Raw genomic sequence first — 20,436 nt, forward strand, 5'->3', positions numbered from 1 at the left:
TACAGGGCACTAAATATAGGTATTAAAATTGCCAATAGGTTTGGAAATTCTCAATTTAGTGCCCTACAGGGCCCTAACGGAAGGATATTGAAACTGCCAATTTGCTCGCATATAATAATTTAATATAAAATAATAATCTAAGTAATAATTGCCAATTTGCTCGTATAATTGCAATCGCAACGAATTGATGTATCAAAGAATATGACAATCCAAACGGAAATCATTCTCTTCCTTCAAGACATTCAAAGTTTCACGCCGCTCAGAAGCATAAGACTACGAACGCTTCGACCAAACCGACCTGCAGCACATTGGCTAGTGGTGGCCATGATCATGGTTCCCTGTGCAGCAATGCCGACAGCGATACCCAACGAACGAGGTACGCAATATTTCAATACCATTTTGGCTTCTGCAACGTTCTTGTAGTAGTGACAGTAATTTGAGTAATACTGATCCATTTTTGCTTTAGAATAATAGCGCTAGTTAGTCCCTAAGACGACAAGCAACTTCGCCTCGAGCTACAAAGGCTGTATGCATTATAGCGTTGGGTGTATATTTTAGAATTTAATACTTAGAGCGTAAATGGTCTTTTTTTGATCACGTAGTGACGATAATTTGGATTTCAAATGAAATGAAGCTAGCTTTATTTTTTGCAGTGTAAATCTAGCCCAGAATTACAGGTTGATTGATTATTATCTTGGGAGCAAACGAAAATATTTTTCCTCTTGTGTGGCTCCGAAAATAAGGAACTCACTATTATAATATCAGATGTTGTCCGATAATACAGTTCTCAATAGAATATACCAAATTTTTACTTCACCCTTCTTCATGCAGAATTTATTTTCACACTAATCAATTCTCTTTTTGAAAATTGTCCTCTTGTATACTTTGAGCAAAGGCCCTCCGCGTATCTTCAGCAGCCTGCAGGTGAAAGAATCTTCCGAAGGCCTGGCAGCCTACCCTGCAAACTTCCCACTCACACTCGAATGCTTTACAATAGGCAAGAACCGTCCACTATACCATCTTTTTTTCATATAATGAGCCCATTTTTAGCACCAAATAATATATAAACAATCTATCATTTGTCTCTAGTGCTTCAAATTATTTTGTACCTACAGATAATTAGAAGCTTATAATTCATTCATCAATTATATTTAATGACGGAGAATTAATCATGCATGCTGTTCAGAGATAGGTTCAAAGAATGCAAATATTTTTATAATAAGTTACCAAATTTTATTATCGCCGTTTATTTTTCTATCTCAGCGAAGATATCTAAAACCGCGCGAATATACAAATACCTCCCTGCCGAAATCATGATGTACTAGAATATTCAGATACCCATGACTGAGTGCCTCAACAGGAAGAACTCTGTTGTGGTACGAGAACGGCCAGGTGCTGGATGATGTCTCAGTGGAAGAGTTGTTGGGAGGCTACAAGTTGTCATCGCTGCACATCAATAACCTCAGCCCAACTGACCACCTCCGCAGGTTCACGTGTTCCGTCGGATCTCCGGACGACCCAAGTGTCTCGAGCTCCGTCGTTTTGCATGTTATCGGTGAGCTTCATTTAAATGAGCTAGAAGGTTTGATGTATAATTTAAACAGTTCCTCCAACCACATAGAAAATCCATTACACTCACTAATATCCCAAAGCAAATGTACCCACATAGGACCCTACTTTCTAACCCTCATCACCCACAACAGAACAACATCACCAGACAGAGTCCTACACAACAATAAAGCATTTCACAACATACATCTACAGCCCGGACCCATTGCCCCGTCAGACCACATTCCCATTATAGCCACCATATATGCAAGTCCCATAAAAATACCCATCCGTCCTTATAGATCCTTTCATAGAGCAAACTGGACACTATACAAACAAACATTATGACAACACAGAACCCACACAACCTAATCCTAGAGTAGAAGAAATGAACACGCACTTAGATAACAGAACAAATCACAAACAGAACGCCACCGAAACCTCAATCGCCACCATTATCCACCGCTTCATTCAAGGCATCAAACCCACCCACGAAACATTACCCATTCCAGCACAATAACAAGTCATCCTCCAATACATTCACACCCACGGTCCATCGCTAGCGCTCAACAGACAACTCATCACCCTACGTCAACAACTACACACAGCATACAGACACATCCAAACGCAGACATGGCAGGACCTTATTAACCAATTAGAAACACAAACACAGATCCCAAAAAATTCTGGTCATCCCTAAAACGCATGATGGGCTCCAACACCAAACAAGCTGTCCCATACCTCAAACACAACAACATACAACATGACAACCCGAACAAAAAGAACCCGTCCTCCGCAAACACCGGCAGGGCATATTCACTCAGGATGACACGGACAATGAAGACTTTGACATAGAACACATCCACACAGTACAAGACCACGTCAGCAACAACATACACCTAATTCACCCATATAATCATGGCGAACTCTCCCGACTCCACCCTACAGACTTCCCCCCTATCACCAAGAGAATTACATCGTGCACTAAAGACATTCAAACAGAAAGCACCAGGTCCCACAGGCATCCAACCCTCCAACTCAAACACCTACCCAAAAACATTATCCACTATATTCTATACATATCCAATCATGCCATTACCGCCGGTTGTTTCCCGGATTCACTAAAACACGCAATCATGATCTTCCTCCCCAAACCCAACACTTCACAACACGAAGTCCAGAATTACAGGCCCATCTCACTACTAGACATTCACGGGAAACTTTTAGACAAAATACTTAACAATAGATTATAAGAACACCTTTCCATTAACAACATACACAACACTTGACAACACGGTTGTAGGAAACATAGAGGGACGCACAGGGCACAAACCACATTCCACGAAACACTAGACATATACTTCGCACAAAGACACACCACTAACATAGTGCTCCGCGATGTGACCAAAGCCTTTGACAAGGTTTGGCCCATCGGACTTCAATACAAGATCATCCAACTCAATCTCAACCCGTTCTTCACCAAAACACTCTCAGACTACCTTATAACAGACAGAACAGCATCTATAAGAATAGGAAAATCACATAGGTTCCCCTCTACAGCTCCACACAGGTGTCCCCCAAGGGGCTTGTCTCTCCCACACACTATACAGCTTTTACACCCACGACTTCCCACCTCCACTATCCAGCACAGACTACACAGCTTTTGCAGATGACATAGCACAAATAACCGCAGGACGCTGCCCACTCTACCACGCAGCAGTATAAACACAGCAAGCCATACAAGAGATCAACACTTTCGAAAATAAATGACTCATTAGGACAAACACAAATAAGATTAAAATCGTTGGCATAGGTAGGCAAAACACCTTCGACATCTTCATAGACTACACGCACTATCCATACACGAATAAGGGAACAGTTCTAGGTCTACACTTCACTACACACGGCATCAGCTCCCAAATAGCAACAAGAAGAGCAATAGCCCTCAACAATCTGCACAAAATACATTGATTTTACCACCTCCCACCCAACTTAAACGCACTCTATATCTCTCCTTTGTCAGATCATCCCTCATTTACCCCACGATACACTACATGCCCAATCAAAATCATCCATATCCAAACTGCAGGCAGTAGAAAACAAAGCCCTCCGACTTATTACATATATACACTGGTTCGACTTCATATCCTCCAAAACACTGCACAGACAATGCGACATTCCAACAATAAACACAGTCCTCCACCATCAAGCACGCAAAACCTGGTCCACCATAAAAACATATGATCTTCAACTCTTCATCCAACTCACATTCCCTCGAGACGTCATGGCAAGGCAGCATCGGCTATTTAAAAGCTTCAAATTGCATGCACTACGTACTCTACCTCCACCCCTGTAGAAATAATAATATCAGACCATGCTGCACCAGGACGGAGTTGTTTTAATTACGTTTGGGTGTAGGCGGTCCCAAAACGACACACACCGTCAAAGATACAAGCACACTGACAGACTGACGTGATTCACCGATAGTGACTTACAGTAAAGACGTGACCGAAAACCTAGACCATAAATGCCAACTAACCAACCCTCTACCTTCTTCCGAGTCTCGAGCGACTATAAGCAAATAAAAAATATATATGAAATTAAAAATAAAAAAGCGAGAACGCATTTATATATATAAATATAGAACCACCACCCTCCCATCGCCCACTTTCATAACCATCCAAAGCCTTGACGGGTTTCCAAACCCTTCCCCAACTCCAAACAACCCCAACCACCTATAACCGACCAAATCATGCGCAATGCGACTTCCCATCTTGTAATGTCTTTTCCATTTCTCCTTCCTCTTTCTGGACACTCTGCGTCACCTCTTGTTCTCTTCCACTCTTTCCTAGTGGCACTGCAACAAAATATAGAATTTCGTGTATCGACTTGATATTTGTACGAGAGTGAGTAGGGTCAATTCGTGACTCCCAGCCGAATCGCCTTGAGCGTTCGTTTGTTTTTTCGTTAATATCATGTTGATTGATGTCAAAATTTTATATATTTTAAATAAAAAAGTTCCTGTGATGTTCACCACAATCGTAATATTTTCCGTATTTTAAATGTATATCGATGATATACAACTTTTTCCGCGCTGAGCAGACGAGCTCAAGGCGCCGCTCATCGAGGAGGTCCAAGACACTGCCACGTGTGATGCCCAGGACCTGGAGGAGCACCTGCAGCTTTGCTGGTACCGCGGCACCGAGAGGCTCTTGTGTCAGGTACTGCCGTCTGATGAGGCTGGTACTATTTCTTAGCCGAGGACTTCGGTGTCAGGTGCTGTCGTCTGGAGAGACTGGTACTTTTTCTTGGTCGAGGATTTCTGTGTCAGGTACTGTCGACTGAAGAGACTGGTACTTTTTCTTAGCCGAGGACTTCTATGCCAGGTACTGCCGACTGAAGAGACTGGTACTTTTTCTTAGCCGAAGACTTTTGTGTTAGGTACTGTCGTATGAAGAGACTGGTCCTTTTTCTTAGTCGAGGACTTCTGTGTCAGGTACTGCAGACTGGAGAGACTAGTATTTTTTCTTAGCCGAAGACTTTTGTGTTAGGTACTGTCGGCTGAAGAGACTGGTACTTTTTCCTAGACGAGGACTTCTGTGCCAGGTACTGCCGGCTGAAGAGACTGGTACTTTTTCCTAGACGAGGACTTCTGTGCCAGGTACTGTTGGCTGAAGAGACTGATACCTTTTCTTAGCCGAGGATTTCTGTGTGAGGTACTGCCGACTGAAGAGACAGGTACTATTTCTTAACCGAGGACTTCTGTGTCAGGTACTGTCGTCTGAAGAGGCTGGTACTTTTTCTTAGCCGGAGACTTTCATGTCAGGTACTAGGTATGCTATTCAAAAGCATAAGTGAGGTAATAATTAAATTGAACACTATTATCAAAGTCAATGCGTTCGATCGGTCTTCAATACGCTTATTAATTAGACGTTCGAAACATCCACCGAGGAGATGACTGGCATTGATATACTTTTTCATTTAATTTCTGGAATTCCAATTTAGATGGATTCCCTTAGATCACTAATGTAGATTATGGAAAGTGAAAGCCTGCATAAAGTATTTTGCAAAGCATAAATGTCCAGGATGGTAAGGCATTCAGGTCAAATTTTTTCTATCGTACAGCATATAGTTGATTGATTCCTACCGATTTATTCAATAAATTTTAATTCTCTAATAGATCCTTACTTCAGTTATCTGAAACCATTTTCGCAAAAAATTCCCTTCGCTTCCTTTAAAAAATATTTTCTCCCGAATATTTCAAGCAATGCTCAAGTACAACTGTACTGATTTTCAGTATAATCATGTCTTCCCTCGCTCGTAGGATAATCAAACTGAGTTGATCAGGAGACCACAAACCCGGACGGCGTCTTTACCGCTGGAAATTACTGATGAATTTTGCGAAGTTGAGCTGACTTGCAGAATCCAGTTGAAGAAAAATGAAAACGTTCTGAATGAGTCTGTTGCTTCCGAGCTGGAAGAAACGTTCTCCCGTGCTGAATCGTCTCTGTTTGCTGCTTGTCGTCAAAAGCCTTTTAAAGTCCCAAGAGCTTTAGCTGGAGCTATCGATGAAGGTGCTTTTCTATTGAAATATATGACTAACGAAAAACCTCATATGATGAATGCGTTTATTTAGCAAAATGCGTTTATTTATCAACAATATATGAACTTTATGATACGTAACTTTTGAATATTTCACAGTCTTATCCAAACCAATCGTCGAATCTTTGAACATCATCACCGAAGACGTCTTGGACGCTCAGGCTGCGGAGCTCGATGAAAGTTCTTCGTTGATCAGTACTTGTTGCGAAGAGACTCAAGTTCTTGAAGAAGAGACCCAAGTTCTTACTAAATCTTCAGATGATGGTGAATTATTTATTGTGCCTAAAGACATTTTACATTATTTAAATTCGATGGTACCAGGATATTTCGATTAAATACATTTTATCAAACTTGTTTTACATGAAAAAATAACAGCAAATCTGATGCAATTAATTAGATATTAAAACGAGATTGAAATTTCATGCCACAGTGCGAAACTATCCTTTTTGTTATTTCGCAGATGCTGCAGTAACTCCATTGGACACCACTTCGAAAGTGAGCAGTAGTGAAGTAATGCTTTGGCTCACACTATTTGGACTTGCATTACTAGCGTCTACGATAGTTGGTTTGATAATTACCTTAACATTCTTTGGGTGCAGATTTCTCTTTAATGTTTCGCAACATAACAACACACGTTCCGTAAAAAATAAAAATCGGAACGATAGTGCTTGTGATCATATTCTCAACTACCAAGAACCATTGTCAAAGTCATCAGTTACGGAGGCACATGGGCATCTCCTCCCGTACCCCAGTCGTCCACCCCCGAGCTTACCACGCGAATATGAAGACCTGCTAACACCGGAAAAGAGGACGTCACTCGCTGGACACCATTACGATTATCCGAATATGTCTGCAGTTACACTCATGCCGACTTCGCAATACCCATGTGCGTGTGACTTTGATGGTTATATGGTACCCAAATCATCCTGCGGGCAAATGGTATAAAGAATGAAAAACTTACACACAAGATAGAGCATCCATAATTGATTTTTCAGGCTTGCAGTCACACAAATAACAGACAAATCGTAAGGCACTGCCTGCAAGGCAGTTGGCAAAGCGAAGATTAAAATCTTTAAACCCATTTCTTAAGTCGTACGAGTTGTATTTTGTACATTTATGTTCCTCGTTATGAAAATAAGAGCTTGATTTGTTTATCCTCTGAATTTAATTTAGCTGATAATTAGTGCCGGCTTTATGTCGTTAAAACACAGTGATTTAAAGTTGTAACATATACATTTTAATCATGGGAAGAAATGTTTTTTCTGTGTTTACTTTCTCCAGATTAATATCTGAACAAATGAACCATGAAGATATTTTTGTTTATACAAGTTTTCAATTCAACTGATTCGACTTTTTATATAGCTTCCGTCCCTATAATTAAAGATTCTGTATTTTTTCAATAGATTCAATTATATATATATTTATATATGCAAGTTTGATTGAAGACCAGAGCATGCTTCTTATTAATAATCTTCTTATTCGTCTTTTCAATGACTCGAACTAAGTTTCTAGCTGGCGCCGGGAGATCAAACAGTAGGTTACCAAAAGACATTTTAATAGAATGCAACGTTTCGAAAATACAATTTTCATTATCAAGCTGGAGATGGTTTTACAACATTTGAAATTGAATTTGAAATGACTGAAGTACATATGAATGGTATAGTGGCTGTCTCTTATACACATCTAGATGTGTATAAGAGACAGCCACTATACCATTCATATGTACTTCAGTCATTTCAAATTCAATTTCAAATGTTGTAAAACCATCTCCAGCTTGATAATGAAAATTGTATTTTCGAAACGTTGCATTCTATTAAAATGTCTTTTGGTAACCTACTGTTTGATCTCCCGGCGCCAGCTAGAAACTTAGTTCGAGTCATTGAAAAGACGAATAAGAAGATTATTAATAAGAAGCATGCTCTGGTCTTCAATCAAACTTGCATAAAAGAAAAGCTTCTGCCGAATTATACCGATATTTATATATCAAGACTTATTAAATTTAGCTTATCTATGAATATTCTGAAGTCCGTTACTTTAAACTACAAACCTCTACAATGTTGGGAGTATTTTGGGAAATGGGTCTCTTGCTTTGAGGTTTGCAATATATAGAGGGTATATAGTAATGTGAATAAGTTGCCTGAGACGACAGCTTGCTCGCTCATCATTGCCAAGGTAATGGTGACTCAATATAAGTAAAACAAAACATCGATTGTTCATAATACTATCATGGAAGAAATGTTCTCCTGTGTTAGTGTAGCAAAAAACTATATAGATTTAATTTGTCTCTGAAATTATTTCTATGTGAGTAGAGGAGCTTCAAGAAGGGGCTTGATTTGTCAATATTCGATTTGATTTGACTTAATGGCTGTACAATAATATCTGCTCTAAGGTTTACTATTTCATTTAGCTATGTGAAATTTATGCATCTTGATTAGCATTTTTCTATATTAATGCATGATATGTCACTTTTATTTGCGATAATTCCTTTTAGCAATATCGAAGGACTTTGTGTCTCATTACTTACTGGATTAGACCTGTCTTTCCGCTAGAATTTATTGCATTTGTATTCGTGTGTTGCGTATTAAAGTTCATCGTTGTTTCGGTCAATAATTATTCCCAAGAAGGCAGCGTGTAGTGGAGCGTAACCACGCTTGAACCATATCAACTACAACTCAGTTATAAATAGGATGACGACGTTAATGATGACAGTACTCGATTGGGGGAGCAGGAATTTTAAATGCAAGGAGAATCTATGGTGAGCAACGCTGAGCTAACCAGGGGCCATACTTTCAAAACTTACTTACGCTCTGTTTTCTTGTCTATGATTGGTGGATTTTGCTTGAAAGGCCGTCAATGATTGGCTGATGAACTTACGATCTCTTAACTTTTTTTGAAAGTATGGACCCTGATGTCTATATATTGCCAGAAACAGACGCATTCTCGCACATCAGTATATGTATTCTCGAGGAATTCTCGATGACGAGGCAAGCCTACAATGCAATTAAACATAATTAACGGCGTGGGTTGTTTCGGTAAATATATGCTACGACAGTTTTTAGATATTAAAAACCTCAGGCCAAAATTTTTTTGGAATTTGAAGGAAGGTGACATATCCGCGTATACATAGTTATATTTTAGATGGAAGGTGAAATATCCGCGTATGCATAGTTATATTCCTACTAACTATTCAACAGTTTATATTATATCTTCAGCCATCGTTGCGACGTCCAGTGTTTCCATCGCGTTCTTTGCACGAGTTTCTTCAATTCATTTTATAAGTCCTAATACAGTTTACGCTCCCGTAAAGCAAGGCACTCAGATATCTGAAAAGTTTATTGTCCCCGAATGACCAGTGAAGTTAAGTGCCAGAATTAGTTATTTTTTTGAAGAATGCATTCGTGTTATGAGTTGACCCAGACTCCAACTTTGGTCTGCTTGAACAGGCCGGTTGAGTAACGATTAGTCATTGTTCAAGTATTACGATGGAGATTATTGCAGTATAAAAATAATGATGAATTACTTAGATTCATACATCCAACATGTACAAGTGTTGAGAGGTTTTCTATCTGCGTAAAATTATTTTTCAAAAATCTTATTTCGTATTTTTCCGAAGTACGCCACCCATTTATTTTCGTGGAACAGTTTCATGAACATTTTACTAAACAATATTATAGTATGATTGTTTGTTCAATAATTTAATTTGCCTCGGTATTAAATATACAAATTGCATCATCACACTGCGATATATGCTAATAAACAATATGTTAAATTAGCGTCGAAAACAAGCGCGTACAATGCATCTTAATTTGGGAACAAATGATAACCGTGAAGGATTTAATCAAACTACATTTATTTCTGTTATAAAAATTCAAAGATTTGTTTAGAACTTAGAATTATCGAAAAACCACACACCCTCAATTTATCCCCCGGTAATTGCTTATGAAACTTGAATTGATTTTATTCAACAACTTTTTGGAGGAGCGTATTTCAATAAATCACATTTCTTGCAAAGTTTTAAGCAGGTACCCATTTTTGCATTGCATTTCTGTCGTCATTTGATGCCTTCAATACTATACTAACATCCACTATAGCCAGAAGAAGAACATGTAGTTGTTGTGTTCACTGACACACTAAATCAGCCTACATGATCGAATAGGGTCATTTGGCCACTGATTCTCTTCAATTAAAATCACCTCATTGAACAATCCATCCACTATGGTATAAACAATCCACGTGGTCAAACTGATACTTCATCGCAGAAGAAGACTAAGTCTTGAATGTCAAGTCTCGGGTTTAAGGCTTTCCTAAAAGAGTAAAATGAAGGATAATTAAACTTCTACCTGATAAACTAAAGCAATGAATATAGAAATCAAATAACGTAAAATTACATACATTGCTTCACATCAATTCACAAATCATAATTTAATAATACATGGCAGGACCTATCACACTATACATATCTCCGCTCGGGCTTCACACCGCACAATAATCTAGCAAATCACACCTTCCGCATTCTGAGTTCCGTATAGTCTAATCTAAAATGCTGACGAACAACTTCAAAATAGATAATGAATTTCAAGTCAAATAACACGCAAGGTGAAAAATACGACTTTTCCTCAACATTGTGACTTTAAACGTGTACGAGTATAGAGGACTGCTGCAACATACATATAATATATATGTTATACATATATATATATATATGTTATATATGTTATAATGCAACATATATATTAAAGAGGACTGTTAGCTGCAACATATTATATTAAAAAGGTATTATTGACTCAATAAAACAGAAAAAAACGAAATGAATAATAATAAATAAGATAAATGAAAATAGCTTGTGGCGCATTACAAGCAATATAGCAGTCCGACGATTTGGGTACCATATTGGCCGTGCATACTTCTTATTCCCCAACTGCATTCCCGCAGTTGGTGAATCACTCCGGTGAACGGGAATTATTCACCAACTTTTCCTCTTTTTAGTCGAATTGCTGGTTACTTGTAGCAGATTCATTCCAGGGCCTTTCTCTCTTTCATGAATCTCTCTGTGACACTCGTCTTCTATATTTCATTCACGTTTGTATATTTTGCGTGAATATTTGGCTGTGATCACGATGAGAGAAATTAATATGGGAATGACGATGATTCCTATCAACATCTTCAGTGTACAATGGCAGGGGTCGACTTCTTTTCGAGCTGACTGGGTGGCAGACGTATGTCCGCCCGGAGAGCCTTAATTGGGAAGAGACAGGTAATTCACGGGAGTTTAGATCATATAATCGTAAAAAATATAATATAATAGGTTTCCCTAAAAATCAGCATTTCTCATTACTGAAGGCTAAAATCACACATAGTTCGCATGTTCCATAAACTTACTCCTGAAAACGTGTGTAAAAATCCATCCTGATATATATGCGAGTAATAAGCCTCTCAACACATGTTCATTACCAAAATTTAAGTCAAAATTTTTCGAAGAAATATCAGACTGAGCCGCAAGAATGTATCGTCGAATAGAAAGGTACTATTTAGGCCCTACAATACTTATCTGAATGGTATTAAAATCAATACAAATTTGAAAACACACATGAACGGAACTATAGGATGCGAAGGAAAATGAATAAGCTTGAATTAACAGACATTGAAACTTATTTGATGGACATTTTTCACAATCAGTTCTTTAGAATAGAAACAACTTCCAATACTGCTGGCAGTAGCAGGATCAAAATTTATTCAATATGCAACATTGAAATTTACCTTAAAATTCTTTCAAATCCATGTCAAATTTTTAAACCATTGATGATATAAGTATCATTAAAAAGCATAATTTACCTTGACAGTTAAGGGTGATACTCCATTGCTCACTATCGCCATTTCTGCACGTCAATTCGCGGTCACAGTCGTCCTCGCTTAATTGCTTGAGGTCATGATGATCTGTTGATAATCATAATCAGTTGCCGTTGTGATAAATCAATGCAAATATTGTTTGTGACCATGCTCAAATTAATCCTATTGTATTCCTTCCATAACGACAATGTTGAGTAATTCTAAACATTCATTGTCAAATACTCATCAGATATTGGACTCTAAATATAATTGCACTAGTTATATAACGCAACTATTGTCTGTATCTCAGCCAGCACTTCAATCAACACATTTCACCAGGCATGTTGCAGACGAGGCTCAGGTTCTGTCCGAGTTTAACTTCAACATTGGAGCTCAGCACGGTCGTTCCATCCGCCATCGTGACGCTTATTTCTTTACCTGATTATCAGTGATGATAATAAAATCATTTATTATTGACCAGATATCATTCTCTGTATTTTAATACAGGAGATGAATTTTTTATAATGCAGTATATAAAAAAAATATCGATTTTTTCTGGATTGGGGCCTTAATAATGATAAAAAATTTGGTTGGACAAGTTCATAAACTTTACGAAAAAATGAAAAGCGAATTGAAACTTTTTTCGGAATATTTGTGGCTGTAAATTTTGAATTGCCTTAACAAAGAATAACAATTCTAAGTATCCTTGGATCATATCTATAATTGTTTATCTCACATAAATGTTGGAGCCCAGATTCAAATCGGGCTGATTCAACTCGGGCTGGCTGATTCAACTCAGGCTGGCTGATTCAACTCGGGCCGGTTGATGAAACTCGAGCTGATTCAACTCGGGCTTATTCAGCTCGGGCTAATTCAACTCGGGCTGAAACTTTTTATGCCTAATTTAGGCCGGAACGGAACGATTGTTAATTTTCAGAATATCTGCTCCTTTCGTCCAAAGTTTTACTCAAATGTTTTGAGTTATTCTCCCTTTCACTCGTGAAAGCTATATTTATTATTTGGCGAAAATTATTAAAGTAACTTGAAAAAATTATTAATTTCATTATAATTCTCTCGAAGTACAACCCCTGGCAAAAATTATGGAATCACCGGCCTCGGAGGATGTTCTTTCAATTGTTTAACTTAGTAGAAAAAAAGCAGATCACAGACATGACACAAAACTAAAATCATTGCAAATGGCAACTTTCTGGCTTTAAGAAACACTATAAGAAATAAATAAAAATTGTGCAGTCAGTAACGGTTATTTTTTAGACCAAGCAGAGGGAAAAAAATATGGAATCACTCAATTCTGAGGAAAAAATTATGGAATCACCCTGTAAATTTTCATCACCAAAACTAACACCTGCATCAAATTAGATCTGCTCGTTAGTCTGCATCTACAAAGGAGTGATCACACCTTGGAGAGCTGCTGCACCAAGTGGACTGACATGAATCATGGCTCCAGAACGAGAGATGTCAATTGAAACAAAGGAGAGGATTATCAAACTCTTAAAAGAGGGTAAATCATCACGCAATGTTGCAAAAGATGTTGGTTGTTCACAGTCAGCTGTGTCTAAAATCTGGACCAAATACAAACAATATGGGAAGGTTGTTAAAGGCAAACATACTGGTAGACCAAGGAAGACATCAGAGCGTCAAGACAGAAAACTTGAAGCAGTATGTCTCAAAAACCGAAAATGCACAACAAAACAAATGAGGAACGAATGGGAGGAAACTGGAGTTAACGTCTGTGACCGAACTGTAAGAAACCGCCCAAAGGAAATGGGATTTACATACAGAAAAGCTAAACGAAAGCCATCACCACACCAAAACGGAAAAAAACAAGGTTACAATTAATGGGCTAAGGAAAAGCAATCGTGGACTGTGGATGACTGGATGAAAGTCATATTCAGTGATGAATCTCGAATCTGCATAGGGCAAGGTGATGATGCTGGAAATTTTGTTTGGTGCTGTTCCAATGAGATTTATAAAGATGACTGCCTTAAGAGAACATGCAAATTTCCACAGTCATTGAAATTTCCACAGCATATCAGGTAAAGGCACTGGGGAGATGGCTGTCATTACATCTTCAATAAATGCACAAGTTTATGTTGATATTTTGGACACTTTTCTTATCCCATCAATTGAAAAGATGTTTGGGGATGATGAAATATGTTTTCAAGATGATAATGCATCTTGCCATAGAGCAAAAAGTGTGAAAACATTCCTTGAAAAAAGACACATAAGGTCAATGTCATGGCCTGCAAATAGTCCGGATCTTAATCCAATTGAAAATCTTTGGTGGAAGTTGAAGAAAATGGTCCATGACAAGGCTCCAACCTGCAAAGCTGATCTGGCAACAGCAATCAGAGAAAGTTGGAGGCAGATTGATGAAGAGTACTGTTTGTAACTCATTAAGTCCATGCCTCAGAGACTGCAAGCTGTTATAAAGGCCAGAGGTGGTGCAACAAAATACTAGTGATGTGTCGGAGCGTTCATTTGTATTTCATGATTCCATAATTTTTCCTCAGAATTGAGTGATTCCATATTTTTTTCCCTCTGCTTGGTCTAAAAAATAACCGTTACCGACTGCACAATTTTTTTTCTTGATTTCTCATAGTGTTTCTTAAAGCCAGAAAGTTGCCATTTGAAATGACTTTAGTTTTGTGTCATGTCTGTGATCTACTTTTTTTCTACAAAGTTAAACAACTGAATGAACATCCTTCGAGGCCAGTGATTCCATAATTTTTGCCAGGGGTTCTATTCATATTTTATTCGTAACAATGCTCGCTATTAAATTGATGTGAAATACTTCATCCACTCCTGATGAAATACTCGATTATGATTTACTATCATCTATTAATTGAAAAATGATCACTAATTTTACCACAGACTTTTTCCTTTTTTCCACTTTCATTCCCACTTACCAGGACACTTTATGGAGGTGCTCTTGGAGTGCTGAACTCCATCTTCATCACCATAAAGGCATGTTAATTTGCGGCCACAGTCATCGCTGTATGTCACTTCCAATTGTTGCTGCTGCACGTAGTCGCTTCGTTTAATGCTAGTCTGATGACTCAGCACTTGCCCTTCTTCATACCAAAGTAAGTCAAGCGAGAGTCCATAACCTGCGAGTCATTGAAACTTATCTTCAAGTGAGCTAAATTGGTATGAATTCGGGTTTACAGCTTCACAATTTTTTATAGCCTCCATGACAAAATTATATAAAATCAATTCTCAATGTTGTTACCAATCAGCCAAGATAGTTCTTGTCTGAGGACATTAATTGGACTACTGTGAAAATTTTCCCTATATTTCCTTATGTAACATTAACTTTTGGCCGAACCTTGTATCGTGCAGGTGAGGTTCATGCCTTGTCCCGGCTGCATTTCTAGGCTTGGTCCAACGCTGCTGCCATCTTCCTTCGTGATGCTCATTTCTGCGTTTAGGTTTCAAAGTCAAAAATATCTTCATAAGTAATGCTGACCTTGCAAGAGAATAAAATTATTAGTATTATAAATGTATTATTATGAGTCGTGATAATTGTTGGATAACAGATTTTCATACGAAATTTTGCACTGTTATTGTGTTGTGGGAAACCTGAGCGACGGCATGTGCTTTGCGAGAATTCGATGCGAATATGTCGATGAAGACTGTGAATATATATGTTGAATACTTAGATTTTGCGTTTATGGATATGTCTATTTTGCCTAGCTTACTTTTTTTGGAAAATTACCAACTTTTATAAGGCTCTTTAAGGAAAATCTCAAATTCAAGACTCAAGTTGATGCCCTATAGTAGAGATCAAGATAGAAGATATACAACTAAAGATGTACACATTCCCCATTCCCATGCTTATTCCCCACTAAATTCTTCAGCACGTGAATTACTCACTTTGTTTTTTTTTTTCAAAAATAGATGTACAATAAAGTGATTTAAATGGATAACCCACTGAACCTAAACGATCCTGAAAGATAATTGGAGAGTCCTTATAATTACAGCCCTAACAGCATGAAATCATCCACTTCACATTTCACATATATAATGAAACTTGTTGGTTAGTTCTCGTTCAAGTGACGTTTTCAGTGAGACTATAAAATGATGCAATTGTAAAGGGTATCTAATAAAAGAATGAAATTACGCCCCAATGATAAGCACATGAAAATCAATACTTACTCGGAAATGCTGATTGCGCGCTATGTGATGGTGACAAGAACAAGAGAAAAGCAACAAGTAACGACTTCATCATTTTGTTGTTGGTGTTTGAGGCAAACTCAACCAACGAATTAAACTGCAAAAGAATTGCATACGTTATTAAAAAATACTTCCTATTGAAGTGCATAAATATGAACCACGAAGAAATTCCAATACTTTGGAAAAAATATCGGGTATAGAAAAAACTTACGTCTACAGCACATATGCTGAGATAAAAATCTTTATTGAATTGTCCAGGTATTAATTTCCAGCTTTCAACGCACCCTTTTGAAACCTGTCGGCAAACATTTTGAAAATAGTAATATGACACTCGTCGAGTTACCATGAAAATAGATAATGAACAGATAATGAATGATATCCGTAAATATTTTATTTTATAACGAGCATTATTTTTTCAGTGACATGAAGCTCAGCATTCATTCACTATCCAATAGAAATTACGGATAATATTTAACTTTTCGGAACTAAAAATCAGGAAGAGTTGTTTGAGTATAAGAAATTATGTTCCGTTTTAATTGAGCGGGACCTTGTAGAATAGGTATAATTTTAAGTTGATTTCTAGATAGCTGGGAACCATTAGAGAAGAAGGATTTTGGAGGCGTGAGCGATAGGTGATACCTAACCGTGTTCTGGACTGTTGATTTCTATATGAACTTTGGAGAGCAATAATCGTCTTATTTCTTACTAATTAACTTGAGTTAATGCATGACATGGGCCCTTTTGGCATTTAATGCATGCAACTTTACCTCTTTGGTTTGGCCCAACAATTTAAAGTCGTCTTTGACGCATTACTTTGGCAGTATTGCCGGCTTTCGAGCTTTAACTTGAACTACTTGTGCACATTAACCTCCATCTGCTAACTTAGCAAGTTGGGCAAGCCATTAACTAATATTCTATTAATTGCATCAATCTATACCTCCAATGCCTCTAAACGGCTTAATACAAGCCACTTCAAAGTTCGCCAACGGCAATAATTTTGAAGGTTGGTAGTCGCAAGAATTTGATTTGATTTGTATGATCATTTAGCTTAAGAGACCTATTCATACATATTACAAAAGTTCTTGATAGCATTCGAAAACCCGATTTTTACCATTGATCCCGTTATATTACAGTATAACCCCCGGTATTCACCTCTCGTCTCGTACGTGTCATCTCGCGTCTTGCCTCGATCGCTGCCAGTGCTTGCTGCCTAATCTGCCGTGTTCTTTGTTTAATTTAAGGTTAGAAATGGAAACTGCGTAACTGTCATATCTTGTGCCGTTGAATTAGAATTACTGAATATAATAGTTTAAAGTCATTTCAAGTTTTCCTACATTCTGCTAATTTATATCATTTGTCTCTAATTTCAGTTTCGTGAACATCAGCCTCTACAGTTCTTGACTGACTACACTCACGTCCAAGTTTATTCGCAAATGAACTTGTTGCTGTCCTGAACCTAACCCCAGGATGTTACGTGTATCATTTCAGTGTCATTCATTATATGCTATCTAATTGTTCGGAATGTTAATTACCTAATAGCACCTACATGTACTTATGCTTGCAAAATGCACTTTATGCAATGATGATTTGTTTTGGATGGCAATGATGGAATGCTATAATGATGAAGTGTTTAATGATGATTTGCTATAGTGCTGATGTGTTGAACGATGATTTGCTTCTGTGCTGAAATGATTGGTGATGAATTGCTATGATGCTGAATTATTTAATGATGAATTACTTTAAAGTGATGAAATGTTTAATGTTGAATTGCTATGGTTGAAGTGTGTCATAGATGAAATGAGTCAAAGATAAAATGTATCAAAGATGAAATGTATCAAACATGAAATGTGTCAAAGATGAAATGCGTCAAAGGTGAAACTTTTCGGAGATGAAATGTCTCGTATGACGAGGTAGCTGGCAACCGTTCGAAACATATTCCTTATTCTATAGTCTCTTAATTATTGACTAAACAAATACGAGTAAGTTAAGCTATCGTAAGACAGTGATTGACGTTTGAACCTTTTAAACTTAATCAAAAACTGCAATATTTACTACTCAGCCGTGTATTATAGATAAAAAACAGTATCTACAAATTTACGTCTGGAATCTTCTTTTCCTTCGCCCAGTTGAATTTTTGCACAAGGAAATAAATTTTGCTACACTGCACTTGACAACCGTGACTATTCCTCAGCACTGACAACGTCACACTATCGCTGCGTTTGCTGAACTAACTTCTGAATAACTAACTTCTTATCATCAGATAAGACTTTTCAAGTTGCACCGAAGTTACGGAAGTTCGTGTAAAGCTGCTCAGTGCGCACATGGATTTAAAGAACGTTCAAGCATCACTGCCCGCGCAGAATTTAAATGAAATTTTTCAGTTAATCCATCTGTCCTGGATCAATTTCATTTTACGTATCATGTGATGAGTCTCATACAGGTAATCAATGACAATGACAACTGGTAACTACGGTAATTTACTGCGAATTTAATAACTATGTCGTGGTGCGCAGTCAGTTGGATGATCACTCAACGCGCGTAGTCTAACGTACAATAAATTTCACTTCGTCCTAAAAAAAAGTTCATCTTGAGATCGAGAGCGTACATGTAAACGCGTATTATGAGCCAGATTAAATAATAGAGGACGTTGTTTATATCACACGAGCTCGCCGTTTACTAAATGCGGCCTGTTAAATTTTTATTAAAGCCATTGATAAAAATGCTCTAGAATAGGCGTTATCAGCGCCCTAACTGACAGGCTTGAGCGTTTTCAATTCGTAAATCATTACTCGGTAGTTATTTTAGGTACTCATTATCAGGTATTTTGTCTTGAATGATTTACAATCAGATAATGTATCATTTGTGTCAAGGAAGAGGATCTGCGTACAGCCTTTCAATTCTTCAACGTAGCGTTAATGAAAGCTTTTTGCTACTAGAAAATTACAATACTAGATTAGATCCTTCCACTGTTTATAATGAAAGTAATGAATAATTGAATACATCTTAAATGATTGTAGCCGTAGTTGAACGGTGACAGTTGATTCATATCTGGACATCAATCGAGCTTGTCTTGTGAATTCTTATGGGACAGAAAGCCACACGCCGATCATTATTCGTCAGTTGGATGACAGTTTGTTGTTAAATGGCTTCTAATTAAATGACTTTCTCATGCGTGTTTTCTTCTATAGTATTAAAGTATCCAGGTAAGTATTATATTTATCATATATATAGAGTGTTCTATATTGTTATTGTTCTATTTCTATTCCAAATAAATATTTTCAGGGTCAACTATTTAATAAAATAGTCCGAGGTTTTAAGGAGAAGATCATCTGTGATTTTTTGCTGGCAGTTAGGCTATCCATTGTAAACTGATATTAATTAAGAGGATCTCATGAATTAGATTTAACGAAGTTTGGTCATAATTTCACATTTATCATTCGAAATTAAGCATCAATTTTGGCAGACCTTGGCAAAATTTTCTACTTATTGCAGGAACAATTTTTTAAAAGAGACAATTATTAGCCTTCAACTCAAAGAGCGAGTTGTGATTCGACAAATGCTTCCAAAATACATAGATCTTTTCCCTCTCCTTGTCTATTGTTCACTGCAGTTCACCATCTTCTGAACACTTCAATGTGACGCCCATGCTGGCCGCCATCATCCCGTCATCCCCGTAACTGCAGACGAGCTCTCTGCCGCAGTCGCCTGCGTCGAGGCGCGGCAGCCGCAGTTGCCGCTGCTGTAGGAAGTCGTCCCGCACCAAAGGAGGTTCATCCCGCAGTTCGCGTCCCTTCATCTCATAGGACCAGGATAATTTCTTTGAAATACCATAGCCTGTAAAGTTCCTCGAAGTTAAACAAGGCGAATATTTTCCCGCTTTATATTTTAACGTCATGGTAGCGAGACCCTAGAAGGGCTGGTCATGAGGTCTCGTAGATTAGCTGCGACTTAGCCCCAGTATAAGCTAGAGACCTCTACTGCATTATACTCGCTCATTTCCGCCTCGTCCCGAACTCTATGTGATTTTGCTACTTTCCTAACAGTAATTTTACATAAGAGCGGTTTCATTTCCTGATACAACGTCACTCACCGCTGCAAAGCGAACTTGGTACCCTCAAAGACATTTATTAATTAAAAAAATAAGTCGGATCACAAAACCGGCCCTGACAATCCCAAAAGATATTAATCTTTCATATAATATTTTTACCTACTGCATTAATTTGTTATGAATCGTGTTGCCTGGTCGTGTTGCCAGTTTTGCCACAG

At 37.8% G+C, this 20,436-nt stretch overlaps 2 protein-coding genes across 2 annotated transcripts; one reads left to right on the top strand and one right to left on the bottom strand.

Annotated features, from left to right (window-relative positions):
- The first annotated feature begins 1,034 nt into the window (after positions 1-1,034).
- Positions 1,035-6,761, top strand: LOC108683470. Its single transcript, XM_018172785.1, has 7 exons — positions 1,035-1,038; positions 1,361-1,555; positions 4,651-4,769; positions 5,873-6,122; positions 6,250-6,414; positions 6,611-6,645; positions 6,750-6,761. The coding sequence occupies exons 1-7, from the start codon at positions 1,035-1,037 to the stop codon at positions 6,759-6,761; spliced, it is 780 nt and encodes a 259-aa protein (XP_018028274.1).
- A 4,237-nt stretch (positions 6,762-10,998) lies between these two features.
- On the bottom strand, positions 10,999-17,541 carry LOC108683473. Its single transcript, XM_018172789.2, has 7 exons — positions 17,323-17,541; positions 16,153-16,267; positions 15,323-15,415; positions 14,904-15,104; positions 12,313-12,414; positions 11,983-12,084; positions 10,999-11,385 (listed from the first exon to the last, which is right to left on the bottom strand). The coding sequence occupies exons 1-7, from the start codon at positions 17,341-17,343 to the stop codon at positions 11,222-11,224; spliced, it is 798 nt and encodes a 265-aa protein (XP_018028278.2). The 5' UTR covers positions 17,344-17,541; the 3' UTR covers positions 10,999-11,221.
- Between the last annotated feature and the right edge of the window lie 2,895 nt (positions 17,542-20,436).

The sequence above is a fragment of the Hyalella azteca genome, unplaced genomic scaffold (genome assembly GCF_000764305.2).
Source record: "Hyalella azteca isolate HAZT.00-mixed unplaced genomic scaffold, Hazt_2.0.2 contig1595, whole genome shotgun sequence".
NCBI classification, from domain to species: Eukaryota; Metazoa; Arthropoda; class Malacostraca; order Amphipoda; family Hyalellidae; genus Hyalella; species Hyalella azteca.

Coding starts and splice junctions, on each gene's coding strand:
- LOC108683473 (XM_018172789.2), bottom strand. CDS start 17,343: ATGACACGTACGAGACGAGAG. Junction 15,416..16,152: donor CGCGCAATCAGCATTTCCGA/GTAAGTATTGAT, acceptor ACCTAAACGCAG/AAATGAGCATCACGAAGGAA. Junction 12,085..12,312: donor CCTCGTCTGCAACATGCCTG/GTGAAATGTGTT, acceptor GATTATCAACAG/ATCATCATGACCTCAAGCAA.
- LOC108683470 (XM_018172785.1), top strand. Junction 1,556..4,650: donor CGTCGTTTTGCATGTTATCG/GTGAGCTTCATT, acceptor CGCGCTGAGCAG/ACGAGCTCAAGGCGCCGCTC. Junction 6,415..6,610: donor TACTAAATCTTCAGATGATG/GTGAATTATTTA, acceptor GTTATTTCGCAG/ATGCTGCAGTAACTCCATTG.